The sequence below is a fragment of the Saccopteryx bilineata genome, chromosome 11 (genome assembly GCF_036850765.1).
Source record: "Saccopteryx bilineata isolate mSacBil1 chromosome 11, mSacBil1_pri_phased_curated, whole genome shotgun sequence".
In the NCBI taxonomy this organism is placed as follows: domain Eukaryota; kingdom Metazoa; phylum Chordata; class Mammalia; order Chiroptera; family Emballonuridae; genus Saccopteryx; species Saccopteryx bilineata.
In genome coordinates, this window is record NC_089500.1 from 45,381,682 (window position 1) to 45,404,469 (window position 22,788).

A 22,788-nucleotide genomic window follows, 5' to 3' on the forward strand; every position below is an offset into this window, starting at 1 on the left:
GTGGTCCTCAAACTTGAACATGCATACAAGCCAACTGGGTATCTTGTTAAAATGTACGTAGGTTTTCCTTCAGTAGGCCTGGGGTGGCATCTGAGGTGCTGAATCTCTAACAACCTTTAAGGTGATGCAGATTCTACTGGCCTGTGGATCACACCTGAGCACTAAATCCTTGGAGATCAGTTCCTTTAATATACTTGGTGTCTAAACTACTGTCTTGCCAGGCTTACAGGCAAGAGAAATATTAAAAACCATTAAAACACATTTAAAGTTCAAAGGTTAAAAAGTACCCACTACTACTTGAATACGGATTTAAAACTAGAAAGAACAACAAATTATGCAAATGTAATGAAAAATGAATTCAATTTTTACAAATACAATAAATAACAGCATAATTTTATAAAAGCACATACACATGTACCAACTAAAAGCACAGGAATACTATTTTAAAGTTGCATCAAAGTAAAACTTCCTTAAGATTGAAGAATTCAAGTTTTTTATTTTTAGGGATTTTTTAAAAAGATTTTATTTATTCATTTTTAGAGAGAAAGGAGAGAGGCCGAGAGAGCGAGCGAGAGAGAGAGAAGGGGTAGAGGAGCAGGAAGCATCAACTCCTGCATATGTGCCCTGACCAGGCAAGCCCAGGGTTTCGAACCGGCGACCTCAGCGTTCCAGGTCGACGCTTTATCCACTGCGCCACCACAGGTCGGGCCTTTAGGGATCAGTTAAGAAGAGTAAATGTATCTGATGTAAGGAAGTACTAAAATAATGAAAAAACTCATGGAGTCAGTTGCTGACCCCATCCCTAAGAAATAGGTCTTTTTGGACTGGCGTTTAAAGAACAGAACTAAAGTATACTGCTCACAAAAATTAGGGGATATTTTATCACTTCATATTCATTTTGAAATATCCCCTAATTTTTGTGAGCAGTATATATTATATATGTTAGTCCCAAAAATTCACGCTGTTTTCCAAGTCATACCCCTGTTTAACGGATGCTGAGAAGACCCAATAACTTCTGAGATAAACCTAAAGCTTTAGGTCTTCTGCTAGATGAAACAGGGTAGGAAAGGGGGGAAGAGATCGGGCCAAGCCCTCTAAGCCACTGTCACTTTTTAAAATTTTGACTGAACCTACAACCTATATCCCAAGAATTCTAGACTCTAGATTTCTAGGGCCTGCCTGTGTGGATAATATAAATGAGCCTTGCTAGCTACATCAATTTTGTTCTAGGCCTTTATCCAACAATATTTGGAAAAAATATTTCTTCTCTTGCTCAATTCTCTAAAAACTGACCTAAAAAACATCAATTAATTCATATAATCATCAAACTAAACAATTACTTACAGATTCTTCTGGAATATTAAGGCCAAGTGTCTCAGCAACAATTGTAGCTAAATTGAAAGATGACTTTTCAGTGGGATAACTGCTTGTTCCATGTGTTTCTAAGAAAAATAAAAACCCAATCATACATTTGTAGAAACTAGATGTATATAAAAAAAATACAATAAAAGAATAAAAGGCTCACAGAACCATTTTACAAGATGGCACTGAACAATTTTTAAAATTCTGTTCAAAAGGGTCCAAAATATTTACTATAGACAGCAATAAGTTGCAGATATCTAGTGTCTACTAAACTAGACACTAGACATTTTCAGTTAAGTTTTCTATTTATCCTAAGTGAAGTGAATGTAATGTGTAGATTATTTTTCTTATTGCCACTGAAAACAATCATAAAAAATAATTTTTATAATGGCTTTACTGTGAACTAAGATATAGTACGACTATCAAACCCTATTTATAGTACCCTTCATAAAAACATACAGCATTACATAATTCCCAAGTTCTAAGCTAACAGATATTTACACAGAAGTCAAGTACATTCCAATAACCCAAGTATTTAGGGAACACATACTATGTTCCAGACATTGTGCTAGGTTCTAGATGAAAAGATTTCTGTACTCGAGGAACTTATAAGCTATAGTTGAAATAGAAAGGAAAATAGAAGTACAATAAAATGTAGTAAATATTACAATAGAGGTACACTAAAAAGAAGTGATTTAAACATAGAAGAAGGACTCCTAAATCTGCCTTGGAAAATCAAGAAAAGCTACATCAAAAGATGTCTCAGCTGACTCTTGAGAGAAAGAGGAATTTGACAGGTCAGTTGGGCTGGGAGCAGAGAGAAGGGGGTCTAGGTGTGTGAAACAAAATTACATGTTCAGGGAACTGTATGTAGTTCAATTGCTGGAAATCAAAGTGCAAAGGATGTAGCAGTAGTAGGACATAAGCCAGACAAGTCAGTGAGGGATCACGTTATGCTAAAAAGTTTAAAATATATTATGTAGGCAATGAAGAGATATCTAAGAACTTTTAATGGAGGACAGGTGCAATACTTGGTTTTAAAAAGTAATTCTAGACATGACAGGATAATAGAGCAAGAAGCAGTTATAACAGGCAAAAGAATTAATTAGATACTAAAACAATTTTATGAGGGATGCTAAACTAGTACAATGAGGGTATAGAAAGATGAATGTGGCAAATGAGTAGGAGGTAGAATCATTAAGATTTGGAGAGTACTGTATTTCCTCATGTATAAGACACACCTTAATTTTGGGGCCCAAAATTTGAAAAAAAAAATGTACTGAAGTTACTGAACTCAAGTTTTATTCATCATAAAATTCATACAACTCTTCATCACTGTCAAAAACTCCCATCCATTAGCTTGTCCTCATCTGTGACTGATAACGAATCAGTCTTCATATATTGCCTCGTCCTCAGTTCCATCTATGGCGGGGTCTCAAACTTGCGGCCCGCCAAACAATTTTGTGTGGCTCGCAGACTAATCCACGAAGTTCAAGAAAAGTGTTGCGTAACAGTTGCCTTTTGTAGACCTAGTGCGGCCCGCCAAACAGCTGTGATCTTGCTCTGCGGCCCACATGCTGAGTTGAGTTTGAGACCCCTGATCTATGGCATTTGAAATGCCACACTTATTAAATGACTTGACAATGATTTCAATCTTGATATTATCCCAGGATCTTTCACCCAGGTACAGACTTCTCCTATAGTTGGTTTATTCACTCTTCCTGCTGGTATCAAATTATCCCCAGAAGACTTCATCCATTGGTTCCATTCATCTCTCATGGCAGCTTTGAAGGTTTAATGCTGACATTAAGTGCATGGAGCTGGGATGTCAAGCCTCCAGGAATGACAACAAATTTTGTGTTTTGCTCAGCAGCAATCTTCTTTGTGTTTTTTGTTATATGTGCCCTGAACTGATCAAGCAACAACAGGGCAGGTTTGTATAAGAGCCCACCTGATCTCCTCCAAACTTTCTCAAACCAGATCTTCATCCCATCCTGATCCATCCAACCCTTGTCATGAATGTAGACCATCACTCCTTGAGGAGTGTCCTCTTTTGGCATTGTTTTATGTTTGAAAATCAGCATAGGAGGCAGCTTGGTTCCATCAGCACAACAAGCTAGAACAACTGTATAATGGCTCTTCTCATGTCCACTAATTTTTATAGTTACAGTTTTCACCCCCTTCTTATCAACAGTTCTGCTTTTTGGGACATCAAACTGAAGGGAGACTTCATCCATAATTGCAATCTGTCTGAACTCAGACTGATGTGTCTGTCTTCCAATACTGAATGAAAAATGATGAAATTCAAGGACCTCCTGCTCATAGCTTTCAGGCATCTTGTGGGCAAGTCTGGTGCATGTATGCATGCTTAGTCCATTCTGTTTCATGAACCTGAACACCAACTGTGTCCTCCTTTGAAATAAGTAATGTCTTTTCATCAGGAATTCTCCATGTCTCATGCTGAACCAACAGGAATTCCAATTGCCCTTTGCTCTTCAGTCTGTATCTTCAATTCCCTCTCTAAATCAAGCCATTTTGCTGAATTGCCTCTCATGGCCTTCTTCTGCCATGGCTTTTTTTTTTTTTTTTTTTTGTATTTTTCTGAAGTGAGAAGCAGGGAGGCAGAGACGGACTCCCGCATGGGCCCAACCGGGATACAACAGGCATGCCCACTAGGGGGTGATGCTCTGCCTATCTGGGACATTGCTCCATTGCAACCAGAGCCATTCTAGCACCTGTGGCAGAGGCCATGGAGCCTTCCTCAGCGCCCAGGCCAACTTTGCTCCAATGGAGCCTTGGCTGCAGGAGGGTAAAAGAGAGACAGAGAGAAAGTAGAGGGGAAGGGTGGAGAAGCAGATGGGCACTTCTCCTGTGTTCACTGGCCGGGAATTGAACCCGGGACTTCCACACGCCAGGCCAATACTCTACTGCTGAGCCAACTGGCCAGAGTCTGCCATGGCATTTTCAGTAGGGTTTCTTCTTCCTGTAGCCAGTCTTGGATTGATTTCTCAGTTGGAGGAGGACCAAAGTTACGTCCAGCAGCATGATTTCCATTCACTTTTGCAAACTGGATCACTTTTAACTTGAATTCAGCACTGTAGGAAAATCTTTTCTGAGTCATTTCTGGGCAGAATGTGGCAACATGTAACCTACCATAATATACCGGTAACAAGTGCGAAACAAAGAGCACAAAAACAAGCATGAAAAAGCAGGAAATGCAAGTAAAAAAATTTATAACGAGCGCTAAAACAAGTGTGAAAAAGTGAGAAATGCAAGTAAAAAAAAAATCTGCAACTGCTATATAAGATGCACCCAGTTTTTAGACCCCAAAATTTTTGAAAAAGGGTGCATCTTATACATGGGGAAACATGGTAGATATGAGAGATGAAGAAGCAGGAGTATAGAGTAATTCAAAAAAAATTTTATAACTGATTTTTAGAGACAATGAGAGAAGGAAAAGGGGAGAGGGAAAAGGGGAGAAGGAGAGAGAGAAACATCAATTTGTTGTTCCACTTAGTTGTGAATTCACTGGTTGCTTCCGTATGTGCCCTGACCAGGGATCAAACAACATTGGTGTTTGGGGATGATACTCTGACTGAGCTAACCAGCCAGGGCCTTCAAAGGTTTTTGGTTTAGATAACTCAGCTAGATATTAGAATATAAATAAAAGAATGAGAAGTAGTTTAGACAGAAAAATTTCACTTTCAGACACACTGAAGTGGAAGGATATCCAGATAGAGATGTTCAACAGCAGGCAGATACTCTGGTCTAGAAGCCAGGAGAAAAGCCTTGGACAGCACTATAGATTTGGGGTTTATTATCATAAAGGTCGTAGTGGAGAACTAACTCTAGGTGAGATTCCTCCAGAAGAAGACAGAAAGTGAGACAGGAATAGAACAAGAACCATATATATTGGGGACAGTAACATTTAAAAGACAGAGAAAGAACAGCCAACAATGGAAGGTGAAAGAAGAACAAGAAGAGAACCAGGAGAGTAGCACCACTTCAATAAATAGAGGGTGCTCAATAATGTCAAATGCCAGAGAGGTCAAGATAATGACCAGAAAGTATTCATTATATTTAACAACCAGGAAGTCACTGATGACTTTTTCCAGAGCAATTCCAATGTAATTAATGAGAGAAGAATGTGTGAAAATATATTCTCTTTATCTCCTTCTCCCTCTCTCCTGTACCCCTTTCTCTAACCAGCCCCTCTCTCTAGGGCTGGGAGTGGGGAGAAGATGGTGGATTCCACTGAAGTGAATGGGAGTTGAGAAAGAAGAGATACTGAAAGATTGCTTTTTCAGCTCTGAAGAGAAGCTGTAGCAAGGATGGTTATTTTGAGAAGAGGAAAGATAACATCTGTGTACATATTGAAAAGAAAGAATGAACCTGCAGAGAAGCTAGAGGAGACACCAGAAAAGAGGACACTGATGGAGGAAAGCCCTGAGCAGCAGAACAGAACGGGTCCCTGAGTGCTGAGAAGCAAGGGCTGCCACACTGGGTGCTGCAGCCCTGGCACCCTTTGCAGATAGCCTGTACACACACATACACACACACACACACAAATATAAAATGATTTGAAGCTTTCAGAGTGTACGTTTTATACTAACATAAAATGAGTAAGTGATTAACCTTGGCCATCCCTTCCAATTGGGCTCTGGATCCCATTTCCACTCAGCTTTTCAAGGATCTAGCAATGGTTCCTTCTTTCTCCAGAATTATTCATTTCCCTCTCTTTATTTAATCATCCTATCAACATAAAAAAATGCTGAATATACTATAAAATCCCATCCTTTGAAGGACTTGTTTAGAAGTGTTCTCCACTTTCTTTGATCCTAGTTCCTCTTGAACATGAACAAGTGTAGCTGATCACCCTTACAGTAACAGTTCATGTTATGAGTTTAACATTCAGTGATTTTTACGTGACCATGTTCAATGGTCAATTCTGAGTTTTCATCTTCCTTGACCTGATAGCACTTGTCGTGGCTGACCTCTTCCTCCTTTCTCCACTGGCTTGAAGGCCACCAAGTTATCTTAGCTCTCTTATCTCACCGGTAGCTCCCTCATTGGCTTTGTTGGCTCTTCTTCATTTCAACCACCTCTAGTCACCACTTCTACGACTGTAATATCACCTCCAAGGGGGTAAAAATGGTTGTTGGGGGATAAAAATATCTTTTTATGTGTAACACACAGATATACATACATTCACACAGGACAGCCACATTATTAAAATTTCATAGGGGAAGTGATTAGAGGAAAAAAAACACCTAAAAAGGCTGGGGTAGAGGTAATAATGAAAGAACTTGTGACTCACTGTTTCACACAATATACTGCCTCAGGGCTAAGTACCTGAATTTCTCCATCTACATGACTTGGTTGGTAATCTCACCCAGTCTCATGGCTTACAACCATCTACATGCTAACAACTTCCATTCCACTATCCTAGACTTCTCCAAACTCATATCCACCTACCCAGCCAAATCTGTCTGAATGTCTATCTAGCACCTCAAACAGAACATTCTCAAAACCAAATTCCTAATTTCTAACCACCCCCACCTCACCCTGTAAACCTACTGCTGGAAGCCTCTTCTCTCAGTAAACAGAAACTGTAAACAGTTTCCCTCAGTCTGCCCCAGCCACACAGAACCATTAAGGTTCCTCAAACAACCAAAAGCACCTCTGGGAGAGCGTCAGCCTGGCGTGCAGGAGTCCCAGGTTCAATTCCCGGCCAGGGCACACAGGAGAAGCGCCCATCTGCTTCTCCACCCCTCCACCTCTCCTTCCTCTCTGTCTCTCTCTTCCCCTCCTGCAGCCAAGGCTCCACTGGAGCAAAGTTGACCCGGGTGCTGAGGATGGCTCTGTGGCCTCTGCCTCAGGCGCAAGAATGGCTCTGGTTGCAACAGAGCGACGCCCCAGATAGGCAGAGCATCGCCCCCTGGTGGGCATGCCGGTCGGGCGCATGCAGGAGTCTGTCTTGACTGTCTCCCCGTTTCCAACTTCAGAAAAAATACAAAAATAAATAATAATAAAAAAATAAATAAAATAAAAAGCACCTCACCTCACGGTCTTTGTGCTCGCCAATTTCTCCACCTGGTGTGCCCTTCCCCGATAGCCATTTGACCCCCTCGTTTCCCTCAGTCTTTACTCATATGTCACTTTTAAATGAGGTTTTCCAATATCTCTTCTTACCATAATATATATTTTTTTCCTCTTCCTAACTAGACTGTAAGCTCAGTGAGGTTAAAAGCTTTGTTTTGTTCAGTGCCTGGTATAAAGCAAACACTAAAATATTTGTTGAATCAATGAGTAAATCAGAATAAAGCTTTACTTAAAATTACAGTGGTACCTTGAGATACGAGCAGATCAACATACGATTTTTTTAAGATATGAGCTGCGACTCGGTCCATTTTTTTGTTTGAGATCCGAGCGAAATTCTGAGATACGAGTCATGATTAGGGAAGCTGCCACTAGTTGATGTGTTGGCGCATGAGTCCAGTATCAGCAGCACAACACCAGCATCTCGTTCTTTCTCACGTGTTAACCCGCAGAATCAATTTGAATCTCGTGCGCTATACTCATTCTTGCATCATTTTTGCATTTTTTTACTAACTTTTTTTGTGTGCTATCATGGGACCGAAGAAAGTGAGTGTAAAGGATAGTGAGAAGGAGAATGATCTTGATAAAAGAAAAGCAAGAAACAATAGAAAAATATGAGTGTGGTATATGAGTGATTGAACTGGCAAGGCTGTAAGACTGCAATGCATCTACAATTTGTACCATCCTTAAACAAAAGGATGCCACCAAAAGAGCAAATCCAGTGAAAGAAACTATAATTCTGTCCCAATGAAGGACAAATATCCATGAAGAAACGGAGAAGCTTCTGCTGGTGTGGGTGAAAGAGAGAGCTGGCAGGAGATACAGTGACGGAGACTGTAATATGCGAAAAGGCACGTATTATTTATGGTGACTTGAAGAAGAAAGAACCATCAACCTCAAAAGAGGCAGCAGAAGACACATTTAAGGCAAGTCACAGCTGGTTTGAAAATTTCAAGAAGAGATCTGGCATCCACTCGGTGGTGAGGCATGGTGAAGCTGCATGTGCTGATGTTAAGGCAGCTGAGGAGTACAGCGCATGTTTTGCTGCGCTTATCGCAAAGGAAGGCTACATCCCCCAACAAGTGTTCAACTGTGATGAAACAGGATTATTTTGGAAAAAAATGCCCTGGAGGACTTTCATCACCACAGAGGAGAAGAAGCTACCAGGCCATAAACCCATGAAGGACCGTCTGACCCTTGCATTGTGTGCAAATGCTAGTGGTGACTGTAAAGTAAAGCCACTGCTAGTGTATCATTCCGAAAATCCTTGAGCCTTTAAGACTTAAAAAATTCTTATAGAAAAACTGCAGGTTATGTGGCGCATCAATGCTAGGGAATGGGTTACGCTGTAGTTTTTTATTGAATGGGTAAATCTTGTCTTTGGTCCTGCAGTGAAGAAATATCTTCAATAAAATAAACTCCTGATGAAAGTATTACTAATCCTTCATAATACTCCAGCCCACCCACCTGGTATTGAAGATGACATTCTCGAGTTCAAATTTGTGAAAGTCCTCTACCTCCCACCCAACACGACTTCAATCTTGCAACCTATGGGTCAGCAGGTCATTTCCAACTTTACAAAGCTTTACACAAAGCACTTGTTCTGCTGCTGTTTTGAGGTGACTGAGAATACAAGTCTAACCCATTAAGATTTTTGGAAAGATCACTACAACATCGTGATATGTTTACACATTATTGACTTGGCATGGCAAGAGGTTACAAGAAGAACCTTGAACTCGGCATGGAAAAAGTTATGGCCTGATGTTGTTGCAGACAGGGACTTTGAAGGATTCAAACCAGAGACCGAGACCGAGGCAGAAGCATTGGAGGAGACTGTGTCCCTCGGAAAGTCGATGGGTCTGGAGGTAGATGAGGGTGATGTAAACGAGCTTGTCAAGGAACATGAGGAGGAACTCTCAACTGAGGAGTTGAAGGAGCTACAGATGATGCAACATACGGAGCTTCTGCAAGAGATTAGTAGTGAGGAGGAGGTAGAGTCGAAGGAAGTGATTTCTACAAGTGGAATTAAAGACATGCTGGCAATGTGGGAGAAGCTTTCAAGTTTCATTGAAAAGAAACACCCAGAAAAAGTTCCAACTGGTCAGCTTCAGCACTTTTTAATGACATGTTTGTCACATTTCTGTAACATTTTAAAAGGCAGGCAAAAGCAAACCTCTTTGGATAGATTTTTATTCAAAAGTCCTGCAAGTGAAAGTGCCCAAAGTGCTGCCAAAAAGGCAAAAACAGGTGATGATTAAATGAAAAATATGTAATGTTAAGCTTAGGTTAAGTTTAAGTTAAGAAAGTGCATTTTTTTTTATAATTAAGTTTTTGTGGTTTCATTTTAAGTAAAGAAAGTGCAGTTTTAGTTTTGTTTAAAGTAAAGAAAATGCAGTTTTAGTTTACATTTAGTGTTAAGAAAGTGCAGTTTTAGTTTACGTGTCTACAGTGCCTGCATCCCTTCCTCCCTCCCTCCTCCTCCACCATTCACCTCCGTTAGCCGCACTCGTCTGTCTCCAAGGTAAGAATACAGTACTAAATAACACTTTTCTCTTTTATTTCATGTATTTTGTTATTCATCGGTAAAGTATACATATGTGTTTCTTAATTAAAAACATGTCTTTTTTCATAATTTAGGATGATCTGGGGATGTTTCACAGGGCTGGAACTGATTAAATATATTTCAGTTATTTTAAATGGGAGAAATTTGTTTGATATACGAGTTGACTGACTTACGAGCTTGCTTACAGAACGAATTAAACTCGTATCTCAAGGTACCACTGTATTAGCAATTTGTATTAATATGGATAAGGCTATTAAAATTATTTAATAGGAAAACATTATTTCCTAATATAAAAAAGACTGTTAAACTAATAATACAAACAAAATAAAAAATATTTTAAAATATTGTCTAATTCAGACTGTTGGCCACTCTTACCACCAATAACCACAATTTTAAATTATTAAAGTAACCTCAATATCTTACTTACTAGCCACCGGAGACTGACTTTGATCACAAGTGTCAGCCACTAGAATTTCATTTTCGTTAGGCTTATGTTGTGGATGAATTGAAGATTTTGGAACCTTTCTCAATTCTAAGGGGGAAAAAAAAGATTACTATAAACATTCATGATAAAAATATTTTGATAAGCTAACAAACCTAATTTTATATGTATTAAAAGTGCTATTTTATAGATTCAATTTTCATATTATCGTAAAAGAGTTCATCCCTATATTTTAACTAGAAACAAGGCTGGAATTTGATCCACAGTAGTCAGGACAGTGGGGGAGAGAACTAGAACAGAGAGCTGTACCATTTTAATGTATCTTTTCCTTATGTGTTTGTTAAAAATCATTAGGTTAATTTAAAACGAAGACTGAATCACATATCTCCAAAATCTTTGTTTTCAAGTTTGTATTTCCTGGAAGGAAATCCTGAAACATGCTTTACAGAAAAATTCAAAAAAAACCCAAAAGTAAAAGGAAATAGACTTTTACTAATTATAACCTGAATGTAATATATGCAAAAAAGCAGTATAAACTTTAAAATAAACAAGCAAATATGGTTAGAAAGAAAAAATAACTAAGTAGTCATGAACTCAGTTTTAAAATAACTTGTGTGGCTCAAAAGATATCTTGTATTTTAAATCAAAATTTCAGATTCAAAGTAAAAATGATCAGAACAAGATTAAAAGAGAAAAATCAAGTTTTTAAATATATAGTTACATGTTATTCTCCTATAATGACGTAATAAGCCAGAAGCTTTTATGATACAAAAGACTTTCCCAATAAAGAAAATTGCTATGATTTGATTTTCTGAATATTCTCATAGATAGATTTAAACCTGGCCTAAACCATGCAGATGCTTATCTGCAGTGACTCTTCTGTCTCACAGCAGACTAAAAGAACCAATGAATGTTCATTCTAGATCTGTGATCTTACATTTTACTTTAGTTCCTAATTATGTGTACGATTTTTAACAGTTCTTTTGTTTTCCACTAGATGGTGATGCAAGGTCATACAAAATGATGAAAATCATGCTAATTTTTCAGTATCAAAGAATAAGATCAACTTATTTTTTCAGAGGCACAGCTACTGTGAACAATTTATTTGCATTATAAAAATACATCTAGAACTATACACACCCCTTCTCCCCAAAATGCTTTCCTTGTTACAAATAGTTTAGGTTAAAAAAGTCTTTACCATTTACTTTTAGATCAATATTAAAAGAAATAATCTTTGAATCATGTCACATGATAAATTTCAGGACTACATGAAAAGGTAGTTCCAAAACATTTAATAAAAATGTTAAGCCACAAAGCAGATACATTACTATACCCCTCCCTCCCTCCCTTCCCTCCTTCCCTTCTTCCCTCCTTCCTCCCTCCCCCCCTCTCTCCCTTCCTTTTTCTTCTATTTCTTTCTCTCTTTCTTTCTCTTTCTCTCTTTCTTTTCTTTCACCAGAGAGACAGACACAGAGAGGGACAGATAAGGACAGACAGAGAGGAAGGGAGAGAGATGAGGAACATCAATTCTTTGTTGTGGCTCCTTAGCTCATTGATTGCTTTCTCATATGTGCCTTGACGGGGGGGGGGGGGGGGGGGGGGGTGCTCCAGCTGAGCCAGTGATCCGTTGCTCAAGACAGCAACCTTTGGGCTCAAGCCAGTGAACATGGAGTCATGTCTATACCATGCTCAAGCTGGCAACCCCACGCTCAAGCTGGTGACCTTGGGGTTTTGAACCTGGGTCCTCTGTATCCCAGCCTATCGCTCTATCCACTGTGCCACTGCCTGGTCAGGCAACAATACCATTTCTTGATTACCACCAATTGCTACAAATTATAACAAGTAAAAATAGCCCGTTTAAGATAGGATTCTCAATATGGAATAGCTATGGGCAAGACCTGGAAAATAACTAAAGTTAAGGGAGAGGAAGATCTACATTTGAATCTGACTCATCTACTTACTGGATAGGGACAGATGACCAAGAGTGAGTTATTTAATGCTTCTAAACAGCATCTTTCATCATCTATAAAATATAGGTGCTATTAGCTACCTTGCAAGCCTGTCATGAGAATTAAAATATAGTAGTAATATATTTAAATCACTCAGCATGATACCTGGCACACAGTAGGTAATAATTGTTAAGTTCCTTTCCTTTTTCCTTTTATCCCTCTCAGATAGATGCTCATAAGAATTTTTTTTTTTAAGTGAGAGGAGGGGACATAGTGAGACAGACTCCCACATGTGACTTAACCGGGATCCACTTGGCAACCCCAGTCTGGGGCTTATGCTCAAATCAACCGAGCTATCCTCAGAGCCCGGGGCCTGACGCTCAGACCAACCGAGCTATCCTCAGAGCCCGGGGCCCAACGCTCAGACCAACCGAGCTATCCTCAGAGCCTGGGGCCCGACACTCAGACCAACTGAGCTATCCTCAGAGCCTGGGGCCCGATGCTCAGACCAACTGAGCTATCCTCAGTGCCCAGGGCCAACACTTGAATCAATTGAGCCACTGGCTCGAGAAGAGGAAGAGAGGGGGAGGAGGTGGGGGAGTGAAGCAGATGGTTGCTTCTCTTGTGTGCCCTGACAAGAATGTTTTTAAATAATAGGAAACTATTACTATGTTTATAAAATGCTAGGCATTTATATATTGAGAAGAGCAATGCATATTTATACATTACAGAAGCGGAAAATGACTTCCTAGTCACTTCACTAATGGAAGTTAAATTTATGGTGTTAACATCAAGTTACCTGAACAATGACTATCTAAATTCCATTATCTTAGGTAACACGAAAACAATAGGGGCATAATATTTTTATAAAACTAAATAACTAAATTCCAACCCTAATCCTTACCATTTGTACACACAGAGTGCTCTGGTTTAGAATGTGTTTGCTCCATGTATTGAACATGAAGGTTCTCTTTTCTCCGTAGTCGATTAGTGCCAGAAAAGGAAAAGGCTGTTATTGGTGAATCTGGAACAACATTTTCCTCAGATCCAAGCTCAGCGGCTTGATGCTGTTGATCATTCCTATAGGAAAATAATGACAAATGAAAGAAAATTAATTCAATAAATTCATTTACTGAAACATCTACCATATGGTATGGAGCTAGAGCAAAACATAGGTATTAAGCTATAAAGAGATGTAACTCCTTGCCATCTAATGTTCAAAATCTGAATATAAGGATCAGAGAAGTACACACATGATTCGAGTGGGGAATATTATTGTGACAAGTACAAAGTGTAGGTGTTGTCACTTGCAGTAAAATTAAAAGAATTTCAAATGGCAGAGAAAATCAGTAGAGGGTCCAGAGTCCAGGTAAAGGCACACTGTACGTACTGTATACTTGGGTTAAAAAAAAACAAGCTTGAACTACACGAAGGAGAGCTGATTAAGTGTGCACACAGATTAGAAAGCAAGAGAAGAGTTAAGGTGTTCGAGCATGGAAGTAATGTGACATTCTAGCAACAGTGTGCAAGATTGACTGGGTCAGAAAGGAGGCAAGGAAATCAATGAAGCAGTGGCTATAATGGCCTAGCCAAGAGCTTCCGTAGGTCTGAACTGCGAGTTGAAAACAGCTATGGAAAGACAGGGACTAGTGCTCAACACTGCGGTAGCAGAACAAACACGACTTGGCAACTGACAAAAACAGAGTGATGAATAATAATAACTACCAACATTTTCATATGTTTACACTGCTAGTCACGGTTAAAAGGGCTGCATGAATCAGTTCAATTACTGTAACTGTACCAGGTATTACTAATACTCTCATTTTACAAATGAGAAAATGGAGTTACAGAAGTTAAGTCACTTACTAAAATAGTAAATAACAGAACCAGGTCTAAATCCCAGCAGCCTAACTCCCAGGACAGTAGTTAACCACTCAATGTGGTACCTTTATGACTGACTACAAGTAGGGTGCAACTTTTGCATTTCTGCCACTGCTTTTATCCAGGTGCCCTTACAATCTACTCTCAAAACATCAGTCAGAACAGTCTTATTGAAACTCTATTAAAACTTAAGTTATGTCTGATTAAAAGCTGCCACATCTTCCCAATTCACATAAGACACAAACCAAAGTCCTCTTAATGATATACAAGGTCCTACATGATCTGACTGTCCTCTTTCCCTCTGTCCTTTCTGATGTTTTCATATCACGCTCTACTTCAGCCACCCAGCTTCCTCAAGGTTCCTCAGACACACCATGCATAGCCCTGCCTTAGCTACTTTGTGCTAGCTGTTCTATCTGCTTGGAATGCAAAGCTCCATACATCACAAGGCTAATTACCTCCTCTCCTGGACGTCTTTGCCAGAACTCGACTTTCTCATTAAGGCCTACCTTGAACACACTTTAAAATTGCAACTCTACTTCCTACATGCTAGTACTCCTGGTTTTTCTTATTCTGCTCTATTTACTTTATCCACAGTTTGTTCTGCTTTCTAATATAATGTAAATTGACTTATCCATTGCTCGCCTGCTAGAATGTAAATACCAAGAGCATAAGGGTCTTTGGTTCACCAATACATCATAAGAGGCCATAAAAATAGGCACACAGTAGGTACTCAATGAATATTTGCTGAATGAGTGAATATGAGAGAGTCTCAGATTCCATTAAAAAAAAAATAAGTTTATGCTAATCTATGCATATGTCCAACTCAATTCAGAATGAAGGGTACCTAAAGACCAAGTTTGGATTAAATTGTAGTTATTAAGTTAATTAAGTTTAACTCAATTGACTTTCCCACTTAAACTATGAGCAACAAATTTTTTAAAATCACTAGATGAGGCCCTAACTGGTTGGCTCACTGGTAGAGCGTCGGCCCAGCGTGTGGAAGTCCCAGGTTTGATTCCCGGTCAGGGCACACAGGAGAAGCGCCCATCTGCTTCTCCACCCTTCTCCCTCTCCTTTCTCTCTGTCTCTCTCTTCCCCTCCTGCAGCCAAGGCTCCATTGGAGCACAGTTGGCCTGGGTGCTGAGATGGCTCCATGGCCTCTGCTTCGTGCTAGAAGCTCCAGTTGCAATGGAGCAACACCCCTAGTGGGCTTGCCAGGTAGATCCCGGTTGGGCGCATGCAGGAGTCTCTCTGCCTCCCCGCTTCTTGCTTCAGAAATAAAAAAAAATAAAAAAATAAAAAATCATTAGATGATAGATTAATTCTTACCAACACTGACTTACATCTTAATTTCCTGGATCGTATCACTGTTACTGTGGTCTATAATCCTATATTCTGTATTGAAGATCAGAGCTATTTAGAGCTAATATCTTATTTTTAATCTCTCCCTACAAATTCTATCTTATTCTGGAAAAACAGAGTAAGCTAGTCACATGAGAAAGCCTTATAAATTAATGGAGTGTGAAATCTATCTGACCTCACTCTAATCACATCACAGACTACCTGCCTAAGTCATAAAAATTCAACCTGAAACATGAATGAGTCATGAGAAGAAACAGATTTCCTGGGAGAGCTGATCTAGAAGTAGTAGGGATCACACACACACACACACACACACACACACACACACACGCTAGATCTAACCAGACCTGTCCTTAAAAACTAAGTAAACAAAAGGTGTCTCTGTCCTCCTTTGTCATTTAAAAAAAGAAGGGGGGAAAAAACATCATATATTGGCCAAGTTTTCTTCTTTAAAGTATTAGGTCTCACTCTGATCTGGTGAAGTTAAATTCACACCACAGCTCCTAGTAACATTTTTACGCACATTTAAGTCACCTTATTCCTTTCATTTTTTATTCTAAAGGACAGAGAGAACACGTTTTTTGGCTATTTGTAGGCTTCCCCTTAAAATCTTGTTAAAATAGTTTTAGATGTTTTCTCTCCCCTCCCTCCAAAGACCTATAAGGATACAGGGTCTCCCAAAGTCTATAAAAAAGTTTTTAATATTCAGCTTTCTCCTGCTGTACTCTGAAGAACTTAGGTATTTCCAATCAAAAATATTTAATTTAATAATTTTAATTTAATAAAGTTCACTTAAATATTCAAGTTCACTTAACAAATGATTTTCAGAAAAAGGAAGAAAACTCCTTAAAATACAAACTACTGAGTCAAATACCCTGATCTTTTAAAATGAGTATCAGCTTATTATATCAATAATTCAAATAAGACGAATTTTAAAAACAGCAGTGTGAAACCAGCTGCTCTGAGAAATGCTTTATTCTGCAACCCACTCTCAGGAAGGCATCAGATAATGACTCCCTTGCTATCTTCTCACTGTAAACAAAAAGAAGAAATATAAACTTGGTATAATAAAGACTGACTCCTCCCTGACTAAACCTATCACCGAGTTATCACTGATGAAGGAAATCTGTAATAGCATGCCTCAGGGCTCCACCCTCAGGCAGGTTTTGTTCAATATTCTATTAAAAGTTTTTAATGCAGGGCACTGATGGAATATTTATCAAATAATGGAAGACACAAAGCTGAGAGTAAAAGCTAACCTAATACAGAGCAGAAAACAAGACCAACATATGAGAAGAACCCTCCCCCCCAAGTTGGAATGATAAGCCAAATCTAACAAAGCAAAATACAAGATAAATGAGATCCAAGCATCACTGAACTGAGTCTGAAGAGAAAGAATCCAGGCTCAGCCACCTACACCAGTGGTAGTCATCCTGGTCCCTACCACCCACTAGTGGGCGTTCCAGCTTTCATGGTGGGCGGTAACGGAGCAACCAAAGTATAAATAAAAAGATAGATTTAACTATAGTAAGTTGTTTTATAAAGATTTATTCTGCCAAACTTAGTGAAAATCCAACATAAAGTACTTGGCAAGTAATTATTATTATATGCTTTAACTTGCTGTCACCCTGCTTTATAAATTTTATAAAGTAAAGTTACTTCCCTACTTTATAAATCACCATTACTGTGGAACGGGTGGGCAGTTAGAAAATTTTACTACTAACAGATACAAAAGTGGGCAGTAGATATAAAAAGGTTGACTACCTGTTGGGCAGATAAAATGTATTATGCTCACTTTGTTAAAGATAACAGGAGGAGGCCATCGCTCAGGTGATATTAATGTTGGGGTGGGCTAAAGGCAGGCAGAATCCTTGTAGCCTGGGACTTGGTTTTGGGATTAAGCCTTTCCTACCTTTTTTGATGTGGGGTGGTGCAATCCAATCATGCCTCAGAAGGTGACTTTGGGTTGGAGACTTCCCTACTTTGTATATTGGATTAGAGGTTGTGAAGCTACAGTATAAAGTGGGGGCAAAACGGGAGTTTGCCCTCTTGGCTCCTGGGATGATTAGCATGAGAGAGTAGAGCCAGCAGCGGAAGGAGGCCACGTGGAGGAGGCCAGGAGAAGCAGCTAAGATGGCGGAGTGCTGAGTGAGATGCCAGTTTGTGTAGAGTTTGTATTTGGGATAAGGAAGGAGATGGGGAACAGAGGTGAATAAGTCTGGTGAGCTAGAAACCTTTGATTCTAGGAAACTTGGATAAATCAGTGGCTTTGTGAGCACTGAATGTGACTGGGTTTTGGAGCCCAGTGTGTATTTTTACTTGCCCGCCAGGTGCAAGCTAGGATTAAAGAAAATGGCCTATCAGTTTTTGGCTTCATTGTTTCTTTACCGACTGTCCGAATCCAATGCGAACCTGCATGGGCCGGGAGGCTGCTGTGATGGTAGCCCTGACCTTGGCCACTGGCTTTACACTACCCCTGATCTACACAATGATACTATATTGGTAAACATGTGAGGCCATTGTAGCACAAAACTATAAAAAGGGTATACAAACTGAAGTGAGATAGACCTGGGTTTAAATCCCGGGTCTGACACTTACTAGTTATACTGGGCAAGTTATTGATATTTAACCTTTCTGAGCCTCAGTTTCCTCAGTTACCTTTAAAGTAGGTATGGTACTAGATTTTACTACTACTTTTTTGTAGGGAAGTTGTGGAACGAAAAAATTTGTAAAGTATCGTTCAATGCCCAGAAAATAGTTATTTAATCAGGAGTGCTACTTCCTTAAAATTAAGGAGTAGGCTAAATGATCAAGTTTCTTCAAAAATCTATGATGAAGCCACAACTCAGAATTCCTCTATTTATCGCTAAAACAAGTCTACAAGTAGAGAACATGGAGTAGTAAACCCATAAGGAACAACCAGTACTATATATATGTTTTGACCACATTAATATAAGTAAAAAAGATACAGAAAAATGGATGTATTACTCTACTAGCAAGACTATATACCTAGAATATTGAGTTCTTACTGAACATTTTGACAAAACTAAAGGTAATACTCACTTTTTTAAAACTGCCAAGGAAAAGACAATTTGTTCAAGAGCAAGCTACAAAGAATTGTCTTATGGAAACATAGACTATCTTAAATTTCAGAAGAGAACTGAAAGATACAAAAGACTACCTCTTACACTATTCTAAGGCATAGCCTAAGTAAACATTAATCTTTACTATAATTTAAACTTCAGCTTTTACATCTTTCCTAAAATATTAATAAGCCTCAACAGGAAAAGTATGTAAATTTGAGAACACTAAAAAGAAATTAATCCTAAACTAATTGGAGTTATTCTACCAAGCAAATGACATTATTTGCTTTCAATATACTTTATACACCATGGTTGTTGAGGTGATCACCTAATTCTGTATTAACCTCTATATAAATATTATCTTATTTTCTTCAGTATTCATAAGTATCAAGGTTGATGTGTTCAAAATATCATAAGTTACCTGTGCTAAATAACTTCACATAACATTTACTCTGAGTAGTGAGTTTTTTTCCTGGACCTCCGGGAGGTTTTTTTTTTTTAATGAAATTAGTTCCAGTTCCAGTTTTATTAACTTAAAATCATATTTGTTTGATAACCAATTTATGGAAACAAGAAGAACATACATTTGCCTTTTTTTAATGTTGCCTTACACATTTTTAAAATAAAAATTTTTGTACGATCATACTCTGGATGGTCAGGAGGCACAAGGACATACATGAATGTTCGTACTACTCAAAGGGTTAATACAGGTCAACAGTCATTTTTCTGAAATCTTTGGTAGCAGATGTGATTCAGAGTTCAGATTTTTTTTTTTTTACAAAGAGGGTAATATCCAGCATATAGAGATTATTACATAAGACCTCCTGTAGAGCCTAAGGCATCAATGTGTAGTAGAGCACATTGATATTTTCACAGCAAAGCACTGAATGCTCACATGAAGTGATGGAATAAATAGGAACTATAAATAGCATTCTATAAGTTGAGGTAAAGTTTGGTTGTGAGTAACATTTCAAAAAAAATCTTCTGAGTTTTGGAATCGTATATAAAAGATTGTGGATCTGTGTTCTAGCCTCACTTCAATATACAGCATGAGGAAAATTAGATAAGTGTTAACATTTTCATACAGATGCTTGACCACCTCACTCTGACTCCCTAGCCTTCTTTCCTCATTTATTCTTCTTCCTCAAAATTACCTTTGGCTACCAATATACAATGATTGATCACACTGACAGGAATATATAATCCTATTGGGACATTCACTACCTAAATACTGATAAGAACATGAATTTCACCTGTGAAATGTGTTTACACATAAGATAATAACTCTTCTCAGTTAAAATAATGTTACATCTACATAGTTTGTACCAAAATTATTATAGATGTCTACCCAAATGTAATAGAATCTTTAAGAGCCCTATAAAACCAATAAGACGAGCCTTGGCCGGTTGGCTCAGCGGTAGAGCGTCAGCCTGGCGTGCAGGGGACCCGGGTTCGATTCCCGGCCAGGGCACATAGGAGAAGCGCCATTTGCTTCTCCACCCCCCCCCTCCTTCCTCTCTGTCTCTCGCTTCCCCTCCCGCAGCCGAGGCTCCATTGGAGCAAAGATGGCCCGGGCGCTGGGGATGGCTCCTTGGCCTCTGCCCCAGGCGCTAGAGTGGCTCTGCTCGTGGCAGAGCGACGCCCCGGAGGGGCAGAGCATCGCCCCCTGGTGGGCAGAGCGGCGCCCCTCGTGGGCGTGCCGGGTGGATCCCGGTCGGGCGCATGCGGGAGTCTGTCTGACTGTTTCTCCCCGTTTCCAGCTTCAGAAAAATACAAAAAAAAAAAAAAAAAAAAAACAACCAATAAGACGATGTGAATCCTAATTCTTAGAAAAATATAAGCTTCATGAAAATTAAAAATAAAAGGTGGTCATCTCTCTGCTCTGTATTAGTCAACACAGATTATTTTTTGAGACACTGTCACATAACAAGAACAGAGACCAATAAGTCAAAAGATATGTGTCTGAGTGATGGTATTATAACCCAGTAGCTGTAAGACCAACACAAGTTGACTTTTTGTGAGCTTTGGTCTCCTTTTCCACCAAGTACAGAAGGTAAAACTACTTGAAGAATCAGAGTGAACAATACAAATAATAGACATAAAACACAAAGAAGAGTAACTGGTACACAGGGTAAAAGTTATTTCTATTCTTTAAAAGAAATGGTGGGAGAGTAGAGAGACTGGACAGAGAAAGTTTTTCAGGCCTAAGGAGTGTGCAAAAGGAAATACTTATTCAGTTTGTTTTTATGAAGCTTCTGGGACAGGGCTGGAAGAAGGGAGACAAAACTTAAATATTTATTTTAAATATAAGTATTTTAAAAATGTATTATTTCTAATAATAAAATTAAAATGATTTAAATTAAAATGTTCAGATACTTTCTCTATATACTGCAAATGAGTCTAGGAGATGAAAAAGCACTTTTCAAACGTACTCCCAAAATATGAACAAAGATATAGTGGTCTTTTTATATTTTTTATTGCAGAACATTTTATCATTTTTTAAAATAAAATCTGCAACCTTCTTTTTCTTTTACTGAATTTATTGGGTGACACTGGTTAACAAGATCATACAGGTTTTAGGTGCACAATTCCACAACTTCATCTGTACACCGCATTGTACGTTCACCACCCCAAGTCACCATTAATCCCCGGAACCCTCCTTTACCCCCCAGCCCTTCCCATCTGAAACTCTTAACAAATCTTTAGTTTGTATAGCTAAGTAAAATGAGGAAAGAAAAATTGGGATAAAATATTATATTTTCTACTGCAATTTAGAAAAAGTACTTACTCAGTTTTCTGCTGCAGTTGTTCAGAAAGCTTTTTATTTTCTTCCTGTAGCATATTCTTTTCATTCACTTAAATACAATGTGAAAAAGAAGGCATATATTATAATTCTATTAACATGTATGTCAGGTTTTTTCAATAATTTCAACAATTATGGAGACATTAAGACTGCTAATTCTATTTTTTTTTTTTTTCATTTTTCTGAAGCTGGAAACAGGGAGAGACAGTCAGATAGACTCCCACATGCGCCCGACCGAGATCCACCTGGCACGCCCACCAGGGGCGATGCTCTGCCCACCAGGAGGCGATGCTCTGCCCATACTGGGCGTCGCCATGTTGTGACCGGAGCCAATCTAGCGCCTGCGGCAGCGGCCAAGGAGCCATCCCCAGCGCCCGGGCCATCTTTGCTCCAATGGAGCCTTGGCTACGGGAGGGGAACAGAGAGACAGAGAGGAAAGCACGGCGGAGGGGTGGAGAAGCAAATGGGCACTTCTCCTATGTGCCCTGGCCGGGAATCGAACCCGGGTCCTCCGCACGCTAGGCCGACGCTCTACCGCTGAGCCAACTGGCCAGTGCTATTTTTTTTTTTTTAATTTACTGATTTTAGAGAGGGGGAAGAGAGAGAAATAAAAACATTGATTTGTTGCTCCACTCATTTATGCATTCATTGGTTGATTCTTGTGCCCTCACTAGAGAGATTGTACCCTCAACCCTGACATATTGGGATGACACTCTAACCAACTGAGCTAGGGCTGGGATTTCAAATTTAAGTCAAAATATTAGGGTTAATGTTACCATGCAAAACTAATTTGTTACTAGGAAGTGATTACATCTCAGATTGTGCCAGTTCCATGTAAATGATTGATAATTTTATGTCATGCTTGTGGGCAAAAAAGAAAAGAGTACTTCATGTACTGGGGAATAGTCTAATTATTCTTACTGAGGACAAGAAAGCATTCCATCTAGTTACTCAGTCCTACTATTTTGAAAAACCGTTTTAGTGAGTCATTTATCTTGAAATAAATCTGATCATAAAAGTAATATAACACTGAATATCAGCATAATTTTTATAACATAAACACACTTAAGTCATATTTTGTTCTTTAGTCATACTCTATATTTCATGAATAATTATGGTATCAATAATCTAAGCATATCCATTGAAGTAATAACTGTTTGATTCTACCTCAACTAAATTTTCCTATCCATCTTTAATTTGTAAAGCAGAAACTTCATTTTGGGCTATAATTTCCACTGTAG

The 22,788-nt window shown here is 38.9% G+C and overlaps 1 protein-coding gene across 5 annotated transcripts in view; it reads right to left on the reverse strand.

Annotated features, from left to right (window-relative positions):
* The window catches only part of RBBP8 (RB binding protein 8, endonuclease), a 118,643-nt gene that overhangs the window by 23,634 nt on the left and 72,221 nt on the right, over window positions 1-22,788 (reverse strand). For all 5 annotated transcript variants that reach the window (XM_066246872.1, XM_066246874.1, XM_066246875.1 and 2 more), the window contains 4 exons: window positions 21,533-21,599; window positions 13,320-13,495; window positions 10,452-10,556; window positions 1,345-1,442 (listed from right to left, as the gene is read on the reverse strand). In XM_066246872.1, the coding sequence (XP_066102969.1) occupies window positions 1,345-1,442; window positions 10,452-10,556; window positions 13,320-13,495; window positions 21,533-21,599 (446 nt within the window). The remainder of the gene's footprint in view (window positions 1-1,344; window positions 1,443-10,451; window positions 10,557-13,319; window positions 13,496-21,532; window positions 21,600-22,788) is intronic.